The sequence below is a fragment of the Lutjanus erythropterus genome, chromosome 6, assembly GCF_056507025.1.
Source record: "Lutjanus erythropterus isolate fLutEry1 chromosome 6, fLutEry1.hap2, whole genome shotgun sequence".
Lineage (NCBI taxonomy): Eukaryota > Metazoa > Chordata > Actinopteri > Lutjaniformes > Lutjanidae > Lutjanus > Lutjanus erythropterus.
In genome coordinates, this window is record NC_139322.1 from 35,633,463 (window position 1) to 35,660,865 (window position 27,403).

At 39.3% G+C, this 27,403-nt stretch overlaps 1 protein-coding gene across 2 annotated transcripts; it reads right to left on the reverse strand.

The window, feature by feature from the left end:
• Positions 1-3,432: 3,432 nt before the first annotated feature.
• LOC146325662 (carbohydrate sulfotransferase 11-like) lies at positions 3,433-27,403 on the reverse strand. Of its 2 annotated transcripts, none has more exons than XM_084721795.1 (4): positions 26,818-27,403; positions 7,567-7,643; positions 5,535-5,696; positions 3,433-4,824 (listed from the first exon to the last, which is right to left on the reverse strand). In XM_084721795.1, the coding sequence occupies exons 1-4, from the start codon at positions 26,909-26,911 to the stop codon at positions 4,141-4,143; spliced, it is 1,017 nt and encodes a 338-aa protein (XP_084577921.1). In that variant the 5' UTR covers positions 26,912-27,403; the 3' UTR covers positions 3,433-4,140. The 2 variants fall into 2 exon arrangements, with proteins under 2 accessions (XP_084577921.1, XP_084577920.1); XM_084721794.1 differs by having other exon boundaries at positions 5,535-5,699.

The following is a 27,403-nucleotide window of genomic DNA, read 5'->3' on the forward strand; positions in this document are numbered from 1 at the left end:
CGGCTTAAATAAAAAAGGAAGTCACTTATAAAGATACAGCTTTTTAACACATTACAGATACACACACACAGATATTGCACTTTTCAAAAGCATGACTACAGGCAAGAAAAAAGCAATGTTTCTACAGCCTGCCTGGGCCTGTCTGACAATATTCTTCAGCGAGATGAAAAATTTTACATGAGAAATCTGGAAGACAAAGAGATGAAATTATTGCTAGTTCTGTGCCAACTTGTCTTGACACGCGCTAACACAATTGTGCACGCTTTTTTGAGCAACACTGGAACTAATATCCTGCCTGTGGGACTTGTCTTTTTTAATGGAGATGATGATCCCAGCGTTCAGTGTTTCCAATTCATCCAGGGCTAGATTGGGCGCCTTGATAAGCGCGGTAGCCCCGAGATGTGCTGAGTAAGAGATGACAATTTGAGACTTTATTACAGTGGGAAACGTGGGGAAGCATTAGTCAGAGTAGTTGCATTGCTACATGGGTGAGGTTTCTATTTTTAAACATTTTTACCTGATCTGCGTTAACTAAATTTATTATCTAATGACATGATCTCCAAAAACATTTTTAGATATTCAAACGGATGGAAAAATTAAGTGTTTATGACTACATGTTGTCATTAAGGACAAATATATCTTTTCACACTAATACATGCATTTGGACAAATATTCATTAACTCAGCCCAGTTATTGCCTTACATTCGAACTTACATTGTATGTATTTACTTCACATTTTATGTTTATTTGTATTGCAAAATTGGCCTTAAAGGTATTCTGTCTTAAAAAGTCTGAAATGAGGCTAAAATGCCAATTTCTATGCTGAAAGTCATTTAGGCCCATATATTATAGTTTATACATCTTATCATGTCTTATTTAGCCTACAAATAATCTATTGTCATAATGAATTGAGTTAACTGTTTGTATAGATTGGACTAATAATTTTTCCACTTGTAACATTCACCCAAATATTGATGGAGTTATTCAGTTATTTAACCAGCAATGCTGATACACATCACATATAATGAAAATATATATGCAATGACATGAATGAGACTTGCTCTGAAATGCTGGTAATTAATGGATAAATGGAAACACTAGACATAACTGACATTCAAATTTAACTTTGATTACATTTTGGATGAACTGTACAGGAATTTTGCACCTGGAGTGAATTTTAGATCATGCATACAGCATTCAATAAATAAATATTTAACGACTTCCCAAACAGACATTTGATTAGTAAATGTAAATTTAAGAATTAAGGCTTTTTAGGGACCCTCAGCCACCCTGTATAAAACCACAGGTTTACAGGTATTCTTTTAGTCTTCCTTAAAACTACTCTGCAGTGACAATAACCTCAACCTACACTGAATTAAGTAGAATAGTTCGCTCTGCTACTTTTCAAAAGATTGGTTTTGCAAAGGCACTGGCAGATTTGACTGTTGTAAGTCTACTGGATGATTTTACCACTAGTTTGATGAATGAATGGACTTAAAAGAGAACTCCACAGATTTAGCTTTACCCCTTGTCTGCACTGCAAACGTCACGTCATGATCAAGCGTGTGTGAAGCGTTTCTCTACAGGCTCTTGTATTGTCCAGTACTTTCTGTGCTGTGTGCAGTTTTTCTTTTATATGTGTGAATAGTCCTGATCTATTTTCTATCAACACAATGTCTAAGCACTGTGAAGTTGTCTAGTGGCAGTAAATGTACAGTTTCCCCATGAAAACACTGCAGAAAAAGTTTAAGAAGTTGCAGTTTTCCAACTGTTGGGTGAAGTGAAGGGAGAGTCTTCAGGATTAAACTGGAGCAGAGTGAGCTGATCTCTGACCATGGAGCACACTCTGCTCTGCCTAGGTAACAAAACGTGAATAAAATTAGTTTTTAGTGCCTTTATACTGAGCACCAGCCTCACATTTGAAGTCTTTTTTTTGACAATACACACGCAAATATATGCTTACTGTCAAGACAGGGGCTTATACTCTGTAAAAGTACAATAAGCAACATTTTTCTCGACTCAGATAATCCCTTTCAATCACCATTTATGACGGACTAGAAGTGTGTGGTGGTGGGTATGTAAAGCTAGTAGCTGCTCTTGTGCGGTGTTAGCCTCAGGCAGAGATGAGAAACGAGCTACACAGGTCTGAGCTCATTCTCTTTAACTCCACACCCTTAGATTGTTTTCATTTTCAAATTTGTAGCCTTCAGCTTCAACTGACACTGACTCAAACAACATTACTTGTGGCAATTTATCACATAGCTCCCTCTGGAGCCACAAAAGGCTTTATACAACTTTTCTCACACATGCAGCAGTACTCCCAAAAACCTGAAAATAAAGTTTTTATCTGTGGAGTTCTCCTTTACTCATTTAAAACTGTATGAAGACATCTTGTTAAACCTGTTAAATCTTTTTGCAGTTCAGTCCATTAAGAAACATTTTCCTGCTTTGACCTCTGTATTATTTAGCATGAATTCCATCACATTTGCTGAAAAAGGCCCTGCAGTGGAGATGACTGTAGGTGGATTAAGCCCTCAGGTACCCGCATTCATCCTAACAAGGAGAGCTCTGACGAGGGGCAGTGCTGGGCTGGACCCAGCCCTGACCACAGCTATGCGGTTGTTTGTTCAGCCTACCTGCCCAGAGCTAAATACAGACAGTGATAGAGGAGGGACGGCAACAAGCTTTTACTGGAAAAAAGGAGCGACTGCCAGTTTCCCTCTCAGATATGCATTTGAGATAGTGTCAGCGAGTGCCGTGACAAGTCAGATAAGACAAGCCAAGGGAGCAGGGTTTGATGAGAAAAGTGGAAAGAGAGTATAATCTGATCATTTTTGAATTGTCCAGAAGCTTTCTATTTGGCATGAGATTATGTGCAAAAGCCAAGACAGCAAGTAACTTTCCATGCAAAAATCAACAAAAAAATTTTTCTTTTAAAGACAAACCTCTCCCTTGTTTCATATAAAACTCATTTTCACAAAATCATGAGCCCAAATCCTTACCGCCACTCACATTCCCATAACAATAAATACTTTATGCACTGACATACATAAATAAATGCCATCCAGTTATTATGGTACTGTCACAGTCAGCACATTCACCTGTATACCCACGCAAAAAGGAGAACCCGCTCCTCTGAGGTGTGACTCTCATTTATGGCTCTGGGAAAAACAAGCCATGGGAGAAGCTTTACTCTAGTGGGCACAGCAGGGAAGCTGGGAAGGCATATCACACCAACTCAACGACCACATGTAACAGAAAACGAAACTAATATTTGCTCAATTTGACAAAGACATTTTTAGTTGAGAAATGGCAATTAGCAATGTTCCAATACCATCTGAGTATTGAGTATCGATCTGATACCAGTGCATTACAAATATATATCAATATTTTTTATAAAAGTAGCTTTAAAAAGGGCTTCAGCCTATGTATGTCTGTGGCTCCTACTTGCTGTTTGGACTGCATTTTTGCCATTGAAAGCCATATACCACTGATCCTGTATGACTGCTCAGGTTAAAAATTTGGTGTATGGGGTGCTGCTGGTATCGGATCAATGCATAGACTCATACTCAACAATAACAAATCCAACATTTTAGGCTGTATCTGAGGGATTTCCAATACTGGTATTGGTATCAGAACAATCCTAATAGCATTCAGGTGAATACAAAAAAATACTGATTTCTGACTGAACCTAACGCCGCAACAGAAAGGACCTGTTAGTGACCACAGTTCCTGTATCACTTGCATTTTCAAACACATTTTGGGAACAACCTGCATCTGCATCCTGTTCTGTTCAAACTTCTGCTTAACACTACACCATTTTCACACCGTAGAACAAACCGACAAATATGACAGATGCTCGGATTACAGCACAAACTGTCTGTCACTTTTCTTCTCAGGGGAAGGAATTTGGTTTCGTTTAGAGAAAATCAAGTTTTTGTTGGCGCCGTCATGACAAGCCAGTGCTTGCGACAGATCACTCTAGGCAGGGATGAAAAATATCCACGAGTCCATGGCAACCAAAAAGTGCAAAATGATCCATCGTTTACAAAAAGTCTGAAGAGGATGTAAAAGGAGAACTTTCACAACTGGTCCATGCATGGCACTGATCCACATCCTCAATCTTCTTGTCTCTGCTCCTCATCGAGTCCTGAGGTACTCCGGTCTGGAGTAGTTGAAGAGCAGGAAGTCCATTCGATACAGGTTGAAAAGTTTCTTCTGGTAGAAAGGACTGATGTGCTTAAAGAACCGTGCCGCCATGTTGCCATCAGTCCTGGTGCTTTTACCAGATGTTGGAAATTGAAGCGTCTCCTCCACTCCAGCCAACCGGAGTACAGACTGAGCATCTGGCTCCAGAGTCTCGTACTTCCCCACTACATCGTAGTGGATCAGGCAGGGATGGCAGAGGGAGTGCACCCGCTCCCAGTGCTCGTTAAAAGGTTCCTCCCTTTGGGTCCGAGGGTCCACGAGGTACTGGACGAACTCGTGGAAAGAAACATCATTCCCTTTCTCCAGTGCTTCGGGCTCCGGGTCGGACCGGTGCCGTCGGATGATCTTGGTTCCGTAGCGCTTGTGGAAAGCAGTGTTGTAGCTACGGGTGAACTTGTTCCGATAGGCAGACACGAGGCGCTCGAAGGGCTCCCGCACAAAGATGAACTTGAGGTAGCTGCGAAGGCGATGGTTGATCTCAGGGACTGAGAACTCGGAAAGTGTGCGGAGGTTACCTGCCACATGGGCCTCGTTTGCAGGGATGGCGAGGGGGTCGGTGTAGCGGCCTTCACTGGTGAGGACCATGAGGACACGTTTCCAATTGGTGCACGCAACCTGGAAGTGGAACAAAAAGATTCTTTCAAGTTAAAATACTCATTCAGTGTTTTTATACACTGCAACAAATTTCCATCTCAACAACCTGAACAATAAATACATCAACTGAACAAGATTTAAAAAGCATTTAGAGCAGAATATTTTGTCTTGAACAGGAGTTTTCAAACTCTGACACTGTGGTCAACTGAACCCAACACCCACTACCCCCTCCTTGTCAACAGGAACTCAGTCAGAGTTCAACATTGGCCCATGGCTATAAAAAGTTGCCAGATTATGTACTGAATCAAATATTTAATTAAGTACACCAAATTAACAATTAGCAGTTCCTGTCTCCAATGTACTTGTGAATGTACAGACAGCTATCACTGGATTACTTTGATATTTAAGAAAATAATTAATATTTAATTTAATATTTAAAGTGATGATACCCTGTGTTCTAGAGTTATATGAACCGTATTTTTTTTTATTTCGAAACAGACACACTGAATCACACACTGAAATTAACACTGAATCTAAAAATATGTCTATCGTGTCTGTGCATTCACATTTGGAAAGGAGCACGTTTTTAGATTATGAGCCAAATCAGTTTGTCTCACGTCTTTCCCTCTGTGTCCCCCCCTTCAACTCTTCCTCTAACGAGGCATACCTCACAGTTTGAAAAATTCCGATCTACAATTTCATCTGCACTTCTTAACCTCATGGTAACCAACCTTGGGTACATAGCAGTAAATAAGGCTGTGTTTATCATCCACAATGAGGTGTTTGAGATCCTCGGGTGAAAGCACCTGGCGCTTCCTCGTGTGGCTCAGACATGCCTGCTCCAACACCTCCCTGCGACCTTGGAGGGACCTCTGAGCTGCCAACAGGTCCAGCTGCTTGTAGGGATGTGATCAGGACGATGCAGGAGGACCAGTGAGAGAGGGCCCGGACGGGTGAATGAGGGAGGGAGAAGCAGAAATAGAAAACCCTTTTAAAAATTGTTGTAGGAAAGTAGTGTGACCAGAGCAACTCCTACAGCCAGAGCTATTTTACAACGGTAAATAAACACGAGACAAATTCATGTCAGTTTCAATATTTTAAGACAAGGAGATTTATCCTTTATCATGACATGCTTTGCAAAACAAAAACAAAAAAAAAACACATCAGTTACTGAACAGCATTTATTTGGATTTTTTCTGGCCTCTGGACAAACGTAAATCCAATATTCATTCTCTTTTAGCTCTGCTTTTGCTTTCTACCAACTCGAGGGAAATGTCTCTCATTAGCTGCTAAATGCGTCCCTCTGACATTTGGTGCTTCCAAAACGGGAACCAAAACAGTTAAGTTGTGTCCAGACAGCTACCAGTGATCTCTGCAGGTTCATCACTATGAGTAACCACTCTCAGTCACATTGTTCTCACATTGTCATTTGATACTTTGTCATAATAAACACATGATTACAGCTGCTTTAAGTCTACTGGATAAAATAATCCTTATGATGTCATTTGGTTATGTTCTCTAAGCTCTAAGTGACCCCAGCTTTATGAAACTGTAATACTTAATTGCTGAAAAACCCCTTCATCCCTGTCACCTTGTTGTAGGAGGTTTGGTTTCTGTGCTGATGTGACATGTCTGCTTCTAGTATTATGAGTGTGTTCCAAGAAATTGCAATGCATAGTCATAAAATGACTGCAATGGCTGCAATGAACTCTGCAAAAGCCTTGACTCAATTCTCCAAATCATACCCAATCAGCCTTTCACTGTGTGTGATCTTTTCCCTTCCAAAGTCAGTAACTTTTCCACAGAAAATGCAATGTTTGTGGCTCACATCTGAGACCTAGAAACACGTTTACTAAATGGTGGTTCAAAGACAGTAGCATCAGCACAATACAATATTTATCAGGTTTAAGATGCAAAAAGTACATATAAAATGTCATTTCAGTACATGGGAGCTTGAGTTAGATTAATCGGCATATACAGCAGATGTCTGTATGGCTAGACGACTACCTCAAGTTAAGGGAAGTAAACTCACTAAATGAAAACAAGACTGAGAGTCCGCAGTCATTCTAGTGCCTCTGTGAGGCTGTACTCTGGCAAAGTGGTGCTTTGCATTAAATGCTAATATCAGCATACTATCATACTTACAATGGCAGGGCTAATATGTTTATGTTTTGCAGGTATAATGTTCACCATCTTTTCTTTTTTTTAGCATGTTAGCATGCTAATGTGCAAATTAGCACAAAACATAAAGTACAACTAAGGCTGATGTAATGTTATTAGTCTGGGAGGTATTTGGTTATAAACCAATGTGCTGGATGTATTAAAATTTTTACAATTATCACCCATGACCCACCAGAAGTGTGTGGCATCCACAGGGACCCCTCCCTCCACCCATACCTTTTCTCATTATTTTCCTATACTTGTGACACTATACCAACCCAAAATGTATTAATTTGAGGTCTTGGAAGACTCAACTTTCAGTTACGGTCCTGGTGTGTTTACAAAATTGACAAAGTTGTTACAGTTCATCCTAAGGAGTGTATAAATGTGTACTTTTCATGGTAATCCTTTCAGTCTCAACTGACCAACAAACTGACAGCACCACCAACAGAGCCATTCCACTAGAATGTCTACAAACTAACATTCAGGGATTGTGTAATGACATGTTTTCATTCATTATTCAAGTATTACAAAGTTGGCAAAGCCTCTAAGAGTTTGACAATAGACAGATGTTTCATAGTATGTGGGTGTTTGTGTTCTCACCTGGTCTCCATTGTAGAGGGTCTGCAGTGGACTTCTCCTGCTTTTCCCTGGTCTGCTGTCTGTCTTCACACCAGGGTCTGCAAATAGAGAAACAAATCAAAACGAAATTTTATAGAAGAATTCTACTTTTCTTGTCAATCCATCGTTCCAGTGCCTTTCTGACCTATTTGCAGGATTTGTGGGAAAAATGTGAAATGTATACGACCACAGGAAATCTGTATGTCATGTGTTATATGTCAACAAAAGAGCATGTCAGACTTAAATCAGTAGTGACAAAACCAACAAAGCCCCTGATGAGAAAATTCAACTGACCACATTACTTTTCTTTTTAAGAGGTCACAAATGAGGCACACTTTTTTTTTATTTTACAATATATCATGTATTTGCGCAGAAGTTTAAATTACCCTATAAAGATGTCCAGACAGTGTTATGGGAAAGGTCAGTCAGAGCCAACTTTCCAATCCTCCTCTAGTTCTGCATTTGTCATGACGTGATCCTTCTTTTAAGAAATCTGCCTCTCATTTATAGATTCCATAAGAACAGTGTGTTCTTCCAAAGTCTCTGTAACTCTTACGTAAGTTACACCTCCCCTCTTTTAGTGTCTTGTTGCACTAGCTGCAGCTTTTTTTCTTAATCTGTCATTTTTAATTTGACTGTTACAATTCTGGAAATGAGTTATCTATGCAAAGAGAATTAACTTGAGGACAAAGGATGAAACAAATTAGATTTAGAGACCAGGCACTACCCATTTCCTAACATTGTGAAACCAAACAGTGATATAAATATGTAACACTGGTTAGCTGTGGGTTAGAACAATGCTTGGCAGCATAACATGTAATGATGGACCTGCTGAAAGCTCTGCTAGTTTGAAGAAGTTAAGGTATGTGTATGGAGACCTTTTTATCATTTCTCCTCCCTCCTCTATAAACACATCTGTCTTCTCCTTCCATCCCCCTCACCCATCCCCCTCCTCTCCAGCGCCGTCCCGGGCCTGATGGCAGTCAGAGCTTGGGTCTGCAGCTAATGGAACTGAGCAAGAAAAGTGATTTGTTGTGCACATGTGGCCAAACAATAGGGTTGCTTTACATCTTAGAGAAACCTGGAATTTGTTGGGACGTGGAAAGAGTTGGGGAATGTGCTTGATGTATATTGGCAACAGGGAATCTGCTTGAAAGAGGGTCAATGGAATGACATGAAAATGCCAAACCATCATATGGAAAGCATATCAGTTAGCAATAAAAAGGAAGGTGGGGGTTATTCTATGCAAGTATGGAATCCAGAAGGAGACAGAGCCTTATTCTCTCCCCATGTTTCTCTTCTTTCTGCTGAGTTAACATTAAGCAAATAAACTGAACTTGCACTTAAGAACTGCTCTAAAATGGGACGTAAATGTAATAAATCTCTGTGTCATCTTGGGACTCTCCTCTCACTATTGTTTACAGCTTTTGTTCAAGATCAACATCAGACTCTAAATCATAGTTGCTTCCTGCCATTTCGAGGAATCAGAAAACAAAAAAGGAGAACAATTACAGCACTGGTGACGAATCAAATATAGTAGAACATGTAGTACAAGAGGAAGTAAGACTGAGACTGCGTGATACAGCCTCTGCCTGTCCCTCCTCTCTGCCCCAGCTCACAAAAACCCATCAAAATCCTCCACTTCCTCTGGGCGAATCTGCCACATCATCTCAACACGCACAGATAGAGATCTAAATGTAGCTGGACCATGTTCAAAGATGTAGTGGACACAAATCAAACCCACATCTTAGGCCATGTATGGATGCAGGGCACACATGCAGTTAAATACAATCTATGTGCAATTTTGAAGAGCTGCATTGATTAATCACTTAAAAGAAAATTAGCTGCCAACTATTTTGACCAGCGATTTATCATTTTTGTCATTTTTCAAGAACACATGCTAGTTCCAGCTACTTAAATGTTAAGATTTGCTGCATTTCTTTGTCATTTATGATAGTAAATGAAGAGTTGTTGGGCTGTTCGTTGGACAAAAAATGCAGTTTGGAGATGTAATTGTGCCCTCTGGGAAACTGTGATGAGTATTATTGAGTATTGTAACTTTTCTTTTGCATTTTAGAGACTAAAGGATTAATCAATAAAAACTGTAGTTGAAGCCCTAGAATTTGTATAGCCTTTACATAACATTTTACAGAATCAAAGTTATGGTACATTTTTATTAGGAGGAAATGTTGAATAGAAATTAGGAGGATCAGTTTAGAGAGATCACAAAGACAGCACACTGCATCCCAGAGGTTTGAAACATTAAAGTCCATTGTGCGCAGAAATCAGACAATCTTCCAGGTAGAGCTGAAAATAATGGATGAGGTGCCTAAGCTCTCAGTCAACAGCACTGCAGTTCACATCTTAAGCAGCTAAGCCGTCTGCAAACTCAGGACGCTTCCTCAGGAAGCTAGAAAGTAGGTCAAAACACACTTGTGGAGCCTTTACTCATATTAATGGGTTATTAGGCTGTCTGTTTTGTATAAACACCCATAAACACTAAATGATGGAGAGGAAACACTTAAGTGTTTAATCCATTCTCATATCTTGAGGGGAAGACAGGAAAGGGGGAAATAAATGTCAAATACCTGTACAGAGCCAATTTGTCAACTAATATGATCATGCTATGAGTCCTAAAACCTAAAACATAGAGTCTTTTTGAAAAATGCCACTACTCATTCATGATATGTTGATACTGTTGCTGACCACAAGCGTACTGGTGGTGTCCCACTCTTGTTCTGGTTTCAAATGTCAATTCTTAGTCGTACACCACTATGACTAGTGGTATGTTGCTGCTGTTGAACCAGTTAATGGCAGAAGAAAACATACTATGAACCATTTCCAAGTTGCTTTTATTGATTCTTTTCTGTCATTTTAATTACTCAACCTTTATATAGACAGCTAATCTCATTGAGATCTGGAGTGTCATTCAGTGTTGGGAATTACGCAGTACTTTGTAGTACTTAAAAACCATTATTTAGTTACATTTTCAATTAGGCTATCCATTACTGTTAGAATTACAGGTGCCTGCAGCTCTCAAGTCAGCTGTATTGAACAAATTTCCTGTGATCAAAACATTCTTCAAGTCAATAATCTAACACCATCCAGTGCCTGCGGAGAGGCTTTTTATCATAAGTATCATCAGTTTTGAAAAACTTCTCCTGCATTATAAGGGTAAACTACAGAAAACAATGGTTGGATGAGTGATTTGAAAAAAATATGGTTTGTATGTAGGACTGTGTTTTGAGAAGCTAACTGGTTCAATGGTTGCCTGTTGTTCATCATGTACTGTAGGATGTATAAGCTGTGTTTTATTGTTTTCAGATGTGTAATACGCCTCTGCCCAGTTTACTCTAAGATCATGAGGACAAGATTAACAACATGCACAAGGAACCACAAAACAGTTTTCATTTTTGGTAACACAAAAAGGATTATTTTATTGATTAATCGGTCAATTATTTGAAATATTTAAATATTCAGCTTACTGTCATAGAAAGTAGTCACATTTAAGAGGCTAGAATCAGAGAATTCTGACTTATTTTCTTAAAAACTTAAACTGATTAATTGATTATCAAAATAGTTTGTGATTAATTTAATAAATGGTTAATAATCAATTAATCAGTTAACTGTTGCAGCTCTAAAAGCTCCCATATATATATATATATATATATATATATATATATATATATATATATATATATATATATATATATATATATATATATATATAAATAATCAAACTTGTATTCACATCCCCATCCAGAAGATGACCAACATCATGACCTATGAGTATATTTTTCCAAAGGAAAGGGAAGTCATGTATTTGGTCCTTTTTAAGCAATGGTAGCCTTTGCAGCATCAGCCATGCTTGAGTGAATGAATCATTTGGAAATTTCCCAAAAGATCTGTCAGAAAGACTTTTTTTTTTAGCCAGGCAAGCAATATCAGGGCTCCACATTAACTCATGCCCACTTGCCTGGGGCAAGTAAACTCTGTGGTCAGGCAAGTGGAATGCATCATGCAGTTGTCCGCTAAAGCTAAACATCAGCATGTAGCATGTCTTTTTTTTTCTCACCAGCCAAATGGCTGACAAAAGTTCAAATTATTATTTGTGCATCATCTGAACACAACTTCTCAATGTATGGGTGTACTTACAAGTTTCATATGCTGCTTTTTAGAAGATAGTGTCCTTCCTTCCTTTTTAAAGGATTTTTTTTTCCTGAACGTACCATTTTTAGCTCTGTAACAATAAAATCCACTTAAATCATTTTAATGATCCATTCTTTTGAATTTTAAGAATCTAGGCCATATATAAAGGTCTATGTCTACTGGCACTGCGAGACATCAGCCAGCCGAGAGGTTGTCTTCCATTAGCAATGCTTTCTTTGGTTGTGTAAGAAAACTTTGCTTTTCTAATCTTTAAAATGCATCAAAGTGTTCACCTGCACTCACACTGCCAATGTTTTATCTGTTAAATAGAAATTATAGTGGCACCTCTATTCTGATCATCATAAACCACATCTTTTTTTTGGTGACGTTCTATCACATGCACCAGAAAACCACCACTTCCTCTCAGATCCAGGAAGTGACACAATACTGACAGTTGAGAAAGAGCAGAAGAGGCCCCAGTCTTACACACTACAGACACAAACAGGTCCATGTTGAACCTGGCTCTGTCGGGTTTGTCAGGCATGTGAAGCTGTGCTGATGTCATATTTGCAGGTAAACAAGGTTCCATTAAGCCAGTGGTTCCCAAACTTTCTCTGCTGGGCCCCCCTTTGGTTGATAAGAAAATTTTCGCGCCCCCCTAAACCTGACACACATACACATATTTTGTTTTCAGACTCCATTGCAGTTTATTTCACACATTGTAATTAATACAAACCTCATAAACTCTAATACAACCCTCATAAACTACAGGTTGCAATAAACTACAACCTCTTTTGGAATAAGAAATAAATAACGAAATAACAAACCACCTTAACAGTGTAATTATGTTCAGTGTAACAGGTTTCTTTTTTTTTTTTACTGTGTAACAATACTCAACATTGCTATCAATGCATTTTTCAAAAATTGCATCTATGTGCAAAAATGTTTTTTTAAAACATGACAACACAAATATGAACTCCCTGAAAGGAAAAAAAAAACAACAAAAACCTAAAGGTTTGTTGTGCAAAAATGAAACCTTTAATCCTCACATCTTTTCAGTGACTGGTGTGGGCCTGCTTCATGCTGCAGATCTTCTCAAATCTGGGTTGCAGTTGCGAGACTGCCACTCTGAGTTCATTCATTCATCATTCACTCGACTAGCTATGTGTCAATTGACGCGCCATCCGTCGGAAATAGACTCGCTGAGTATTCTCCGCGGAGCAGAGCGCCGAGCCGCTTCTGGTATAAATTACAGCTCCGCGGAGAATACTCAGCGAGTCTATTTCCGACGGATGGCGCGTCAATTGACACATAGCTAGTCGAGCGGGCAGGAAGTCAGGCACGGAAAACAGGGGAGAATCCGGTTGATTTTCAAAATAAAAGACCCCGTGCAGACTCGCGATCATAAAGACAGACAGAAAATAAACAATTTAACTATGTAGCCTGCTTATCCATGGTAGAAGCGGGCAACACGCTCCGCTGCTGAGACGCTCCTGAAACGCTCCTGAAACGCTGCTGATCTTAATTGAAGTCGCGTGCATTACGGAGCAAAACCGCAGCGCAGCCGCGCCTGGTGTCAATACCGGGTAAGCCTTACCGCGCCCCCCCTGCAATGGCACCGCGCCCCCCCTAGGGGGCGCGCCCCCCACTTTGGGAACCACTGCATTAAGCCTGTATACTGGTCTGAATCATAACAGACAGCACTATCTTATGGCTGATCCGTTGACAGTAACTACTGACAAACTATGTTAAGAAGTACACTAAAATGCTTTCACTGTGTGTGAGCCCAAAACAACCAAATGTTTTTGTTGTTTAAAGCTCTATTATGCAAGATGTGGTATAGTTACAGTTTACAGTTTTTGAGTGCTTTTACACCACTGTCAGTAAATATAAATTGTGCCATGACCCCCACGGACAGGTATACATGTGCATCTGCTGATGAGGTGACGGATTTGGGCAAAGCAAAATAAGGTAAGAAGCCAAACAACAGGGTAGAGTAATATTTCAAGATTTTACCTAAATATAACTGCATAGTTTAATTTATTGTGAAATCAGAGATAGACACTAATAGGGGTGCAACAGATCACAGTTGAACCTTGTCCCGTACGGAGCGCCCTCTACGGTTCGTCACGCATGTGATCCGCGGACCACACGTGAGCATCATAGTTTTACTGTCACTGTTATTTTTGTATAAGTTATAATACCCGAAATGTCAATACAGAGTTGCAGTGAAAAGACAGGACAGATGCTGCTGTGTGCAGCGCATCTCTGATTTAAAAGCCGTCACATCGCCTTGAGTGAAATCCAGACCATAACTTTTTTCACTGATGTAACTATGCTATCACCAAAGAAACAGATCATAAAACTGTGATGTTCATTGAAATTTTGGTGATATCAGCTGTCTTAACTTCTACACAGCTCCTCTCTGCTCACCGGTGCAGCTCTGTCTCGCCCAGTCTGTGACACAGTGTGTCTGCTGATTGATCATGACTTCTAACCAATCAGATCTGCTGTGCTGTAGGCGGGACATTGAGTCAGACTACAGAGCGTAGTTGTGTATTATACTGTGCAGTGTATAATGATCTATGTCTAGTATATACATAGTACAGCGCTGTATAAGTTTGAAGTTTTTAATATTATTACCATTATCATTACTATTATCATTATTATTACATTACATAACTGTGGTGATAATTACAGACAGATCAAAGACAAAGACAAGTGCATTTTTAAAATAATTTAACCCTAATCTCACCACTTTTTTCTTTTTTGCTGATCCGAAAAATGATCCGAACCGTGACTCAAAACCGTGATACGATCCGAACCGTCAACAGTATTTGTTTTATTTCTGTGTTTCTGGACTTTTTGGCATTATGTGTGAAGCTCAGAAAAACCATTTACATCTTAAAATTGAACTTGTCCTTCATCTCATATTTCAATATACATTAATGGGATTGTAAAGTCAGGCATCTTTATGTTCAGTCAGACACACTGCAGCTGGTTTCCAGGTAACCAGTTAGTAACCGTTTGTTATAATATAGTTTAGAGTTAGTTGGCCCACTTTCTGTGTGTGTTACAAGCATAAATACACATTAGTATCTCACACTCTCTGTCATCTTACTCATTTGAAACATTAATATAGCCGATGTCACAGCACTGCTGTTGACTGCTGTTCAACATATTATGAGCCATGATTGAATGTCATACTTTTTCAGTTGTCTGACAACAGAAAAGAAAAATTGGGACCTCAAATCAGAGAAATTTGATACAGCTTTTATTTACAAGTTACAGACATGGCAGATTTTCATGAGATCGCAATCACAGACAATCTCCGCAACTATTTCAAATTACTAGAGGTCGCCAGGTAATACTAGTTATGTACGAACAGGGCTAAGGACTGACTAAACATTTTGGTGGGACATGAATTTATGTATTTGCAAGTTAGCATGAGACAGAACTGAGATTAGATGTCTTTTGGCATACAGAAAAACAAAAAACTGTGACAGCACTGAGACCAATGACTTTACAGCCTATAACACAATCTTTCATAAATAACATTGGCAGGTATGTATACACTGCTGTCAGATTGTCATTCTTCTGGTGTGTGATGCAGTGCCATTAAGTGTTTTGCACTTCTCGTGGGAAATCATACCTGCTCAGCCCAAGTTATATGGTGCAAGAACAGGCATTAAGACCACAGTGGGAATGAAAAAGGCACCATTCTCCCTAATAGAGATGTCAGTGTACCATCAAAATGATTTTGAAGCTGTTATTTTAGGGTAAAATAATGTTGGTTTAATGTTTTTTTTTAATTAAGTAAAATCTGTTCCCATGTCTACTGGCAAATCTTTCCCTCTGTGATCATGACAAATTGCACAGAGAATTCTGTGGCATCAATATTGTAAATATTTACTTAAAGACGTAAAATTACACTTAATTGCACATGAAATAAAGGCATGTCTTCATAAGGGCCACATAATGGAAGTTTCCATGAGAAAGAAAACCACAATGTAGTTTGACTGAGGTATAAAAGTCTTTTTCACAGTACAGCTGAAAGTGACTGAAAGAGAAAATAGGATGTCACAAATGAAAACAACTGAAGACAGGAGGAGTCAGCAGGGTTATCAGAGTAACAGGCCGCCAGACTTTCTGTGTTTGTTTTGAGTATGGCTCAATTCAAAGGTGTCACACCATCCACATGCTGAGAGCTGCAGATGGTGGTAATTAGGCCAACAAGCTGAAGTGACTTTACGATCAGTTATATCCTTTGTAGTGGGGCAGGAAGTTACTCTTACCCTCCTTATGTTTACTTGCACAGTTCTTTCAAATACAAAAAAATTAGGAGAGAGATTTCTGGATTAAATTACTACATAAACCAGTGAATTTCACACTTCAGAAAGTTATGCCTCAAAAAATATTATGTTTGAGTTCAGGCTGACCCTGTCGGCTACTAAAAAAAAACAGGGTGATGGACTATGAGTTCACTCAGGTTAGACATGAGGGCAGAGAGGCTCCCCTCAATTTGTGAGGCCCTAGCAAATTTGGGTTATTATTCATCACTGTGAATAAGGTGTGGATGAGAGAAGCTAAAGGGGAGGAAGTGAAGTACTTGTAGATTTTAGACTAGAACTGGGCAAAACATTTTATCACTATATTTTTTTTGTATCAGTCAGTATCCCCACATTAGAATATAAATTAAGTCACTATTTTTGTTGAGCTTATTGATTTCTTTAACCTTTAGAATTCCCCAGTAGTAGATTCAGACCCACAAAAATGAAAAAAGATTTAAGAGCTGCAAACAGGAAATCAATCTAAATAAACAAATTATACAAAAGTAAATACAAATCTTGTGTCAATGTTGTCAGAGTAAATCCAGTATAAATGTTTACAGCCTGGGAGCGTGTATCTTGGGTCAGTAATGTTCAGCAGTTAAAATCCTTCATGTGTCTATTAACCAGGGAAATGAACATAGTAATGTTATAGTTTGTATTCTCAGAGACCCTTGTTAATCATTCCAGAGAATGAAGCTGGTTTAAGAGTGTAAGCACTTGCACTCTTTGTCTTGTCATTAATGGCTAACCATTATAACCGTTTGACTGGTGATGCATGTAGGTCTATTGTAGTGGTTCCCAAACTGAGGGATGAGCCCCTCATGTAGGGTGTAGAACCATTACAGGGGGGCGTGGATGACCAGAGGAGAAATATAAAGTGAAACAAAGTTGAATTAATATGACTTATGTAGGGGAAATAAAGAAACAAGAGTTTGCTGATGCCATCATGCTGACATTTAATTCACTTAAATGTTAATGATTGATATTAACTGTGGGGTGGGGTAGGGCATTAACTCTTTGGCATAAACATGCACGGCTTTGCTAGCTAGCAGACTGAGATCTAAAAAAAAAAAAAAAAAGCTTGCTGAGAGAACATTTCCTCCAAAAAGTAGAAATGTCTTGTGCTCACTTGAGTATCGCGATATTTTGTGACACTATCGATTCGCAAAACAATGTATTGTGATATTGTAATACATGCAAAGATTTATGGCAGAGGTTTGTTTTGTGTTGCATTTAAACCCCGACCACTAGATAGCAGTGTTGTTATCAGTTCCACTGATTGCATAAAAAAGTAAACTTTTAACTCAGATTTTTATTGTTTATACCATGACTGTTTTCCTAAAATTAGAAAATTGCAATACATCACCTCATTTACCACATCACAACATATTGAATCGTAAGTCCTTTATCATGATAGACACTGTATCACCAAATTCTTGCCAATACACAGCCCTACTAGAAAGGCAACAAAGTCAAATGTAAACTGTGTGATGCTACTCCTCAGTTTATTAGCGGTGATAGCACTATACTCCACTTGTATCTAGTACATTTTGGCTTAATTTTACAGTGTGAAGAAGTGGAGACGTGTCATTCATTTTGATGTACAGTCTATGGACTGACTGTATAGAAAAACACTTTAAAGAGAGGAAGGATGAGCTACAAGTCGAGCTAGCTCTGACTACCGCCTGCTGAACAGCTCTCACAAATGAAAGCTACATCACAACCACCTGTCATTTCATGAGTGCTGACTGGGAGTGTTCCTCACTCATAGTCTCTCCATCTGCTGGAGGTTGTCAGACAACCAGGCCATGAAGCTGACTAATGAGGTGGGAACATGGAGACAATAGGCGCCTCTTGTGTTTCACATCAACTTTTCTTCAAAATGAACTGGTTACTGACCAGTTAATGACAAACAAAAGCAAAATGAACCAAAACTGACATCTCTAGTTCTGCCTCTCTTTAAACTAACAAACTCATTTATAGCTGAAACCACAGAGAAGCTACAAAACACAGAAGAAGCCACAGATAGATCACTGCTAACCTGCAACAGAGAACATGACGATGACTACCAATGTTACTGGTTTACAATAGAACAAGTCTAATCAGAAGCACAGTCTAAGCTGACCATGAAGCACTGAACCCACAACATCATCTTCAACTACTTAAGACACCAGCCTCTGGCTCTCATCTTTGCATATAAAATCACTTATGTTTCAGTGCTTCATCTCATCTCATCTTCATCTAAGAGTCTTTAATGTTAGTGTTTTTAAACAGATGGAACAGAAGGCAGAGGCTTAACGATTTACAAGATAAAGAGGGTTTGGGAAATTAACAAATAGACTTTTGATACAACCCCTAAGACTGAGGCAGAACAAATAGCCAGCAGGTTTAGCATGTGGTGTACAGTGCTATCTAAAGAGCTGTCAGCATTGTAGGAAAGCTTGAAGGCATCACAACATTCTTTGTTTGTTTCAGCACAGCCACCCTGATGTCAAGGTCAGATGATGAAGTGGCAGCATGCATGCATTTACATAAAGTAACATTACTGTGCTCAATTACAGGATTACACTGTGAATGTGTATAAATGGGAGTGAACAAGTGCGTCCGGGGGTAAATGTGTGTACAATAACAAACATTATAGTGCGTGTGCCCACAGTAGGTTTGCGTAAAAAATGACAATATACATTGTGCACCAACTCTGTGTGTGGGCAGGACACATCAGAGGAGGCCTTGATGTTGACTCTGTTTAGAGTTGTGAGGTGGAATTCATCACTGTCGGAAAAACCAGCTGCTTTTGTGAACTGGAGTGTGGAACACCAGTAATATTTAGCTAAAACAATCTTCAAAAACCTGTCGTCCATCTGTGGCAATTGTCTGTTTTAGTTCAGCACAGATTGATCAGTATAGTGACAACAGTAGTGCCAGAACTCTCAGAACCCAAAACAGCAGTGTGGTGTAAAGGAGAACCACTGCTTTAAAATATGCTATTCAGGTGCCCATGGGCATTTCAGCTTGATCAGACAATTCACTATTGTCTGCCTCCCATAGCTGGGAAAGAGAGAGAAGAGATTTCCCACCCTCTAGTATGGGAAGCTATGTACAACTGCGTAGCAAATGAAGTGGAAAAGTTGGAGAGGGTGAATGTAGAGCAAACAGCACCGTGAACAGAGAATATGTTCATGGTTGAGAAACGATGAGTCTACCAAGAGCAAACCTCAGAAAAAAAGTCCTGGTTCTACTCAAGGGCAACATATGGAAGTTCAGTTTGGTTACCCTACCATGTCATATCCTACCCATCTTATTTGAAGTTTAATTATAACCATATGCTGAATGTAAGGGTTTAAGAATGATGTGTTCTACCTCTTAGTTCAGTGGTACTATCGCTCATGTTCTTATTAAATTTTTAAATTCCAGTCAAAGGTTTTGGTTGGTTTGGTTTTGTTGCTCAGGGTGATGACAGAAAATGGTTTCCTGTGTCAAACAGCAGGGATGACGACTCGTCAAAATAGCACTGTTAGCACAAGTGTGGATTTTCACTTACGTTATAAATGCTGACAAATTCACTCCAACTTCATTAAGTTCTCACACTGTGCAGCACCCCTCTACACTGAGCTAAGACACTCGACATAGTAAGATATACACTGAGTCAAACCATGCACCCATTGACACTGTGGCATGGTATTGCTGAGTCAATGCAACCACATAAAAGAGAGTCTGAGAGGGAAGAGAAACTGGGTGTTCATCTCTATTTTTGTACAAATTATGATGCTTCTAATAAGAGAGGCTGACTGGAAATAGTACAAGTCAAGGAAATTTCCTCAGTGTCAAAAGTGTTTTTTACACTGGCTTGGCAAAAATGAAACACTTCAGTACCGATGGAAACGTGTTTCTGCTGATGGAAATGCACCATATTTTCATTTTATTGTTGATAAATTTAAAAAAAAATGTAAAAGCTGAATGGAAACAGGATCAAAGAGAAAGACTCACTCTTCCGATACAGAAAGCTCCAAAAGCAAAATGTTTTTTAGCCTAATTTTGAAAAGAGCAGCAGTGAGGCAGTTGACTTGCTCTTGCCCATCAGCTACGACAATGTCAAAAAGCACACAGTGCAAAGCAGTGATCTACATTCATGACTTTAACTGCATGTATGAACAGATCATTTACTGGGGACATGGGCCAGTATGACTCAGAATAACTTTAATCAAGCAAAACTCTTCACGCTTCAATCCATGAAAGCTCAGATAACTATTATTTTTTTCATCAATTAATCTGTTGATTATTTTCTTAATTATTAGATGTAATTATTGAAACCAAAAATCAGCTTTACAAAGTCCAAAGGTTTTTTTTTATATATTTCTGGGATATTCATGCTTTTAATGGACAGGATAGCTGAGGATATGACAGGAAAGGGAGATCGAGAGTTGGGAAAGGACATGCAGCAAAGGGCCACATGCAAGAGTCGAACTCGTGGCCACTGCAAAGGACACACAGCCCTGGCATACGGGGCAAATGCTCCAATGACTGAGCCACCAGGCCACCATCTTCAAATGCCTTAGGTTGTCTGAACAACAGTCTGAAATCCTAAGATATTCAGTCTACTACCACAGACCATTATACAGTATATTCACATTTGAGAAGACGGAAGTAGTGGTCAGTCCTGCTAGTTATTTAGCTTCATTAACCGTTAGCTCTATTAGCTGTAAGCTCTATTAACTGCTTTAGCCAAACACACCACAGGACTCTCCTGCCCACTAGCTGCTAACAGCTAACTAGCTCTTGTCCTGCCGATTTCCCAGAGATGTCTGTTTGTCACAAACACATTTTCTAGTGACACCCAGACAACACGTTGTTAGTCTCCAGCCTTGACTATACAGTAATGTGTACAGTATGCACTCAGAACAAGCACCTGGCTGCCGTGTCCCAGAATGGCACGCAGCCAAAGATCATATTGTTGCTAACAGGTAAGAAGAAGTGTGAAGTGTTCTGGTCTGAAGCCATCACCCACTGAATGACTGATCCTGAAAATCACTGTGGTAGAGGGTGAGGGATTCAGCGAGTTAGTTCAGTACCTGGAGCCTGAGTATGTTATGCCATTGTGAGCTACTGTGACTGAACATGTTGAAAAACACTTTGAGGAGAGGAAAGATTAGCTAAACGTCAACCTAGCCAAGACAGACAAGCTAGCTCTATCAGTGTTCACTGAGAGATGCAATCCACTGTGCTCCTCTCAGCCTCTCCACCCACCATGTCAATCTCTGTCAGCCTCTCTGTCCACCACAGGTTGCCTAACATAGTTTGATTCTGCCATTCAGTCTGTCCCGAGACACTGACTTGTGCAATGGGAACATGAGGATAATAGGTTCCTCCTATTACTTGCCTTTTCTGTAACGTTTTTACACAAGTGTACAGTTGGGCTTACAAAAATGTACTTTGGCCTCCAGTTTTAGGGATTCGGTTGGACAGATTCAAATATTTGTGTCTATGCCTGCATTACATAACAATAATAATATTACATAATGTTATATGCAGTAAGGTAGTTTTCTATTCTGGTACACACCCGCTGGACTGAACATACACTGTGAATTGCATTAGTGTTAGTCGTTTTGAACAGTCAAATTCACAGCCAAAATGTTGCAATGCTACATCATCTATTTGGTCATCCATGCATACAACATCTTGAACATCACTGATCTCATTCTAACAAAAGCTGAACTAGTGCTGTATCTCACTGGCAAACCCCAAAATGACAGTACTTTACACTAATATAGTTATAACACTATCTCACCCAAAAAGGAACTGCAAATAAAGCTCAAAATAAAGTGACATCTGAATCTGAACGCACTCAAATTCCTACCAAAAGGAACAGTCAATAGGACAACAAATCTAATGTGACTTTAATGAGTTTATAATAGTACACTGGGTAGCAGTCTATTTCTTTCCTGAGTGCCAAACCCAGGGTGTTGGCACAGGAAGACAAACAATGGAGGCACAACAATAATATGCACTGACCTTCCTGTCCAGTATTCAACAGTAGCCTTAATTGGGAGATGTGGTTCCGTAAGACTTGAAACATGAGGGTATTTTAAAATGACCTGCAGAATGTCCGTTTTCAACTTACATGTAAGATTTTTGTAGCATTAAGCTATCTATGAAGCAACAGAGGTAAAGAATTATTCTCCTTTTTGGGAGAGAGAGCTTGGTGTTAATGTTGATGTCTTGTTACAGAAGACAAGAGAGAAGCTGTTCTTAAAGCATATTCATCACAATATTGATCCTTATACCAGACATAACTTTATGTATGAGGATTTGACAGAGAGTAAGGCTGGTCATACAGCTTAAAAATAACATTATTTTGATATTTTCAGGCTATGGCACAATATACAACATACATCTTGATATATTTTCTCTAAAATAACCAACCATAAATTCTCATATAGGGACGATTATCTGCAGTACAAGTTTGTGTTTTGGAGACAAACTCTCGGGCCTTGGGAAAACATTTTCTCGATCTCAACTAATCGATTAATTGAGGAAAATAATCGGCAGATAAATCAACAAAGAAAATAATATAATGCAGCCCTAGATTAAACAACCCAACACCTGGGCTGGGCAATATGGACGAAATCAAAAATCACAATATTTTTGGCCAAATACTGCAATATTGTGTCAATATTGTTGGGATGCCTATTGGTGCTTTCAAAAACATTAACAAAATTAGATTTTTGATAAATAATAAGCAGTAATGTGGATATAATCACAAAGTGAGTAAAGGCAAATAATAGAACTGCTAGAACAGTCTGGTAAGTTCAATGCAATGCAGCTTTTAAAAGGAAAAGACAACACTTATGTCATGTCGATATCCAAAATCTATGACAATATCTAGTCTCATCTTGTGATATCAATTTAACATCTAAATATTGTGCAGCCTGGACAGAAACTGTCCTGGATCTCAAATATGAAAACTGTAATATCCCATCTAGGGTTGGGCGACTGGACGACTATATTGTCTATCGACGATGGGCTGAATCCATTGCCGATTGCTTTTTCTGGTTGATTTTAAGGTGATATTTGTAATTTTATTTTGCTAATGTAATAGTCTGCAGAGAGACAGGCTCTGCTCTGCACTGCACTCTCATCCAGCAGGACAGCACACACTAACTCAGCCGACGGTGACTGGCCGGTCAGTGTCACATATCCGATTCTGTGCCTGTCATTGTCACACACGACTTCTGCACGATGGCCACGTCATGCGCACAGCAGACAAACTGACTGTGATATCAACACAGCACTGATAACAGCTACACACACTCAGACACATGCTAGCTTGAAGATGGTGTCAGCGACAGATTCCAAGTACAGGATAAAGAGAAGACAGACAGTCTACAAAGAGACAGAGCAGCTGACAATGTCGCAGAACAGCCGTAAACTTTGTAGCTCTTCAGGCTAATGTTAGCCAGCAGCAGGCTACTGTTCACAGACTGACAGTTAAAATCTCACCTCCTGTTCTGGCTGAAGAATAAACAACCTGTGTTGATGTGTCTCCTCAAACACCAGACTCATTTAACTTCTGCGTCTGTTTGTCTCACGGCCAAATTTTACTGCAGCAAACTGTTGCACCGTGTCAGTCTCCGGTTTGTTTACATCTGCTTCCACAAGAAATCACGTGAAATTGCGTCCCACAAAACCCCACGAGATTCCATGTTCTTGCGAGATCACGTTCACCCAATTCATAATCTTAATATAAAACTATAATAAGCCTGGTTGTAACCTGGAGGACTTTGGAGAAAATTTAAATAGTATTTAATTAGTATTTAATAGTCAGTGTCTTATTATGAACATCCAATTTAATTTTTACAAGAAAAGTTGCAAAAATATTTTGAATGTTGTCGATTACAGTTCTTAGAAAGACAATCGTAATCTTGTGCAACTTGGGAGGAGGTGGGAACAGGGACGATGATATCGCCAATTGCCGATGGATGGGCTGACAATGATCATTTGGAAAATTTTAACATATCACCCAACTCTAATCCCATCTATCATAAATAGTTGAAATGTGTTTAAAAATGCAAAGAATCAGTCCCATTTTTGTCAGTTAGCCATTCTTTTTCAATATCTAGAGTAACAAAACTTTCATACTGTAACATACTGCTAGGATAGGGCAACATGGCCCTAAAATATATCACAATATTCAAGGTATTTATGTGATAACGATATTCTTGACGGTATGTTTTGGTTTAGACCTACAGTAGCTCACAATAGCTCTCCTAGTGGGATTTTTGGCTCTCCTCATACTCAACAGGGTGCTTCGGCTTGAGGGGGTGAAATTAGTTTGTTGTATTGCCCCCAATTAGTCTTCCTGCACTTCTTTCGTATTACTGTGGTTTATTGTACTTCTGATCTTTTATAACCAAACCACTTTTATACCACTGAAGTTGTTCCCCTTCATGGAACTTCACAAAGAAGTGCACGGTGCATGCAGTAGCAAGTTACTTTCCCTTTCAGCCACTCTTGTTGTTGCTGTGTAACGATGTGACGTCATTCTGTCAACAAGTCAGAATATTTCCATTATCACTATTTGTCACAAAAGGAATTTTCTTTACCATGAAAAAATTATGACAATATATTGTGAATGATACAATATGACACACCCTACAACATATTATTCCAGCCAAGGACAACCAGTAGCTAGTTCCTCCACTCCTGCTTCTCTTCTCTTTGCTCCAGGTAGAAACAGAGCAGAAGTAAGAAATTAAAAGGAATGAAAATGACTGGGGTAATACAGAACCAAACAACAAATTTGATGGTGGCTTTCATACTGTCTCTGACTAGATACACCCTGTGCTTCACTGACATCCTGTGAATTAGTACTCTCTAGTGTGGCTCCAACATGCTCTTCATGTGGTCTGCATGTCTGCTGGTGGGGCTGTAAAGCAGACAAGTCTAAACAGGTCAGACACTAAGGGTATATACACCTAGGATCAATAGGAGGGCCTAAGTGTGCTTGTCGGTTTGGCTACATGTGGTTTGTATGTCTGCCTCTGACAGATACACATATATTCAATGAGGTGGTCTATAAAAGGTGATTTATTGCTGAGGTGTGTGCTGAAAACAATCCAGGAAAAGTTATGGGTGTAATGATACTTTTTAAGGTTTTGCAATTTCTTAATCATTATCTTTTAGAGATTATGACATAACAACTGTAGACAATCCAGTATGTGCCTTGACCTGTCTCACCAAAGGTATGGAACATCACCAAAAGTATGCAGTGCTGAGTTTAGGCAATCTCACTATTTTTCCATTTCAGCACACTGATTGATCCAGTTCCTCTTGCCCTAAAATGCCACCAAAACATGGGCACTAGTTCCCCCTCTCTGCACCACTCCTCCTCTTCTCTTCTTTACTATGCACACAAAAAGCACCTCTTTTTTTATCAAATGCTCATCCGCCCTCTCAGCTCTGCCCATGCCCCATTTTGCTTTGGCATGTTTGGTGAGCACGAATCAATCATCTCTACCTCTTTCTCTCTGCCTGAGCCCTGACTCCTCTCCCTGGGAGTCTGCAGTCCCCTGGGGGCAGATCTGTCTTTCAATGTCCAGAGCAGGCTCAGCCCAGGAAACAAAGGGAGAGGAGAGGTAAGAAGAGGAGAGGAGGGTTAAGGCAGAGGAATGCAGGGGGTCTCGAGGAGGAGGGGGGCTTTCAAAACATTTCACTGTTCACAGTGAGCTTATTCATACTTCATTTCATTCTGTCTCTGCTCATGTGCCTCTGTTTCCAGAGTTGGGGAGTATTCTGAATACAAGTATTTAAAATAAGTCTTTAAAATACAAAATGTGAGTAAGTCTATTCCGTTACAGTTACAATAATATCTGAAATTGACAACTCATATTGCAAAGTACTCCAAAAGTAATCCAGAGAAGTATTCCAAAAGTAATCTAAAGTGTCCAGAATACATTTCGTGACTTGAATAATCTAATGGAATGCAACACAAATTACAGTCTGTGTCAGTGCTGTCAATTGTGTCACAATTATTCTTTACCAAAGATGCACAACTCTTGTAAACAACACAACCATATTTAACAGCCTGAATGCTGCATTTAAATGCATGCAAGACCACCACGTGCTATTATCCACTAGTTGTTACTTTCATGTTATATCTGTTTGGTGTATTAAATTGAATGGAGCTGTGTAACATTGATATAAAGTAACGTTCTTATTATAAAACTTATTTTTTGATAACTATAGATACCTATTTGCACTGCAATTATCAGCATTTGTGATTTGGGCTGCAACTAACAAACAATTTCATTGTCATTGAATCAACTGATTATTTTCTTGAGTTTCCCAAAGCCCAAGATCACATCATCAAATGTCTTGTTTTACTCACAAGCCAAAGATATTCAGCTTAAAGCAAAGAAATTAAAACATGTTCACATTTAAGAAGCTGAAATCACATAATTTTGACTTTTTGTCGTAAAAAAATTATCCAAACCAATTAATTATTATCAAAATAGTAATAATCAATTGACTGATTAATTATTGCAGTTCTATTTGTGATACAAGTCCCTAAACACAACACCATAAAGGCACTGTGACAGATATGTGGCTACACAGTTTGTATAGTTTTACTTTCTTTATTTTCGCTTCATTTCTATATCTACATCAATATTACTGGTGTAGTTAAATACTGTTTGTACAGTACGGTCAGAGAAGTTATATTTGTCAGGAGGTATTGAGTATGAGTGGGGTCTCTTACCTGGCTTGGTGATGCTCTGGAAGTAAAGCACGAGAACGAAGAGTGAGCCGAGGCACGTCGCCAGGAACAGGCGTCCTCCTCTGGGCATCCTCATCCTGAAGCCCGGCTCTGCTTGCGGACCCCCCGACCCCTCGTCGCTGTCTCGACACGGTTCATACGAGACCACCCGGGGGAAGATGTGAGACTCTCCGGAGAATTAGGAGCCTAAGACTATTAATTAATTGCTGTGAAACTAAAAAATAACTCACAACACATCCAGGAATAACGTTAGCTGGGCTGTTAAACGACAGAATAATTAGCCGTTCATTTAAATGTGAGTGGGGCATAAATCCAGAACCGCCCGCTCTACTCTGTGCCAGGTTTTTAAATAACGTTAACTCAATAATGGTGACAAATTAAGCCAGGTCACGTTAAATAAAACGTTAAATTACGTTCCGATACCATGACAAGCCCTTAAGCTAAATGAAAAGTTATAAATTAACAGTTTTCTTCCCCTAAACTCCTGTTGTCAACTAAACTAGCCAACGGTGTGTTGAGGTTATCGGAGCTACAAACTTCTCTTTCTCCTCCGCCAAACATGGACGGG

What these genes read in the sequence shown, in the direction of transcription:
- LOC146325662 (XM_084721794.1), bottom strand. Translation starts at nt 26,911, where the DNA reads ATGAGGATGCCCAGAGGAGGACGCCTGTTCCTGGCGACGTGCCTCGGC. An exon ending in CCAGAGCATCACCAAGCCAG is followed by an intron (nt 7,644 to 26,817) that starts GTAAGAGACCCC and finishes CTCTATTTGCAG; the next exon opens with ACCCTGGTGTGAAGACAGAC. An exon ending in CCCTCTACAATGGAGACCAG is followed by an intron (nt 5,700 to 7,566) that starts GTGAGAACACAA and finishes CATCCCTACAAG; the next exon opens with CAGCTGGACCTGTTGGCAGC.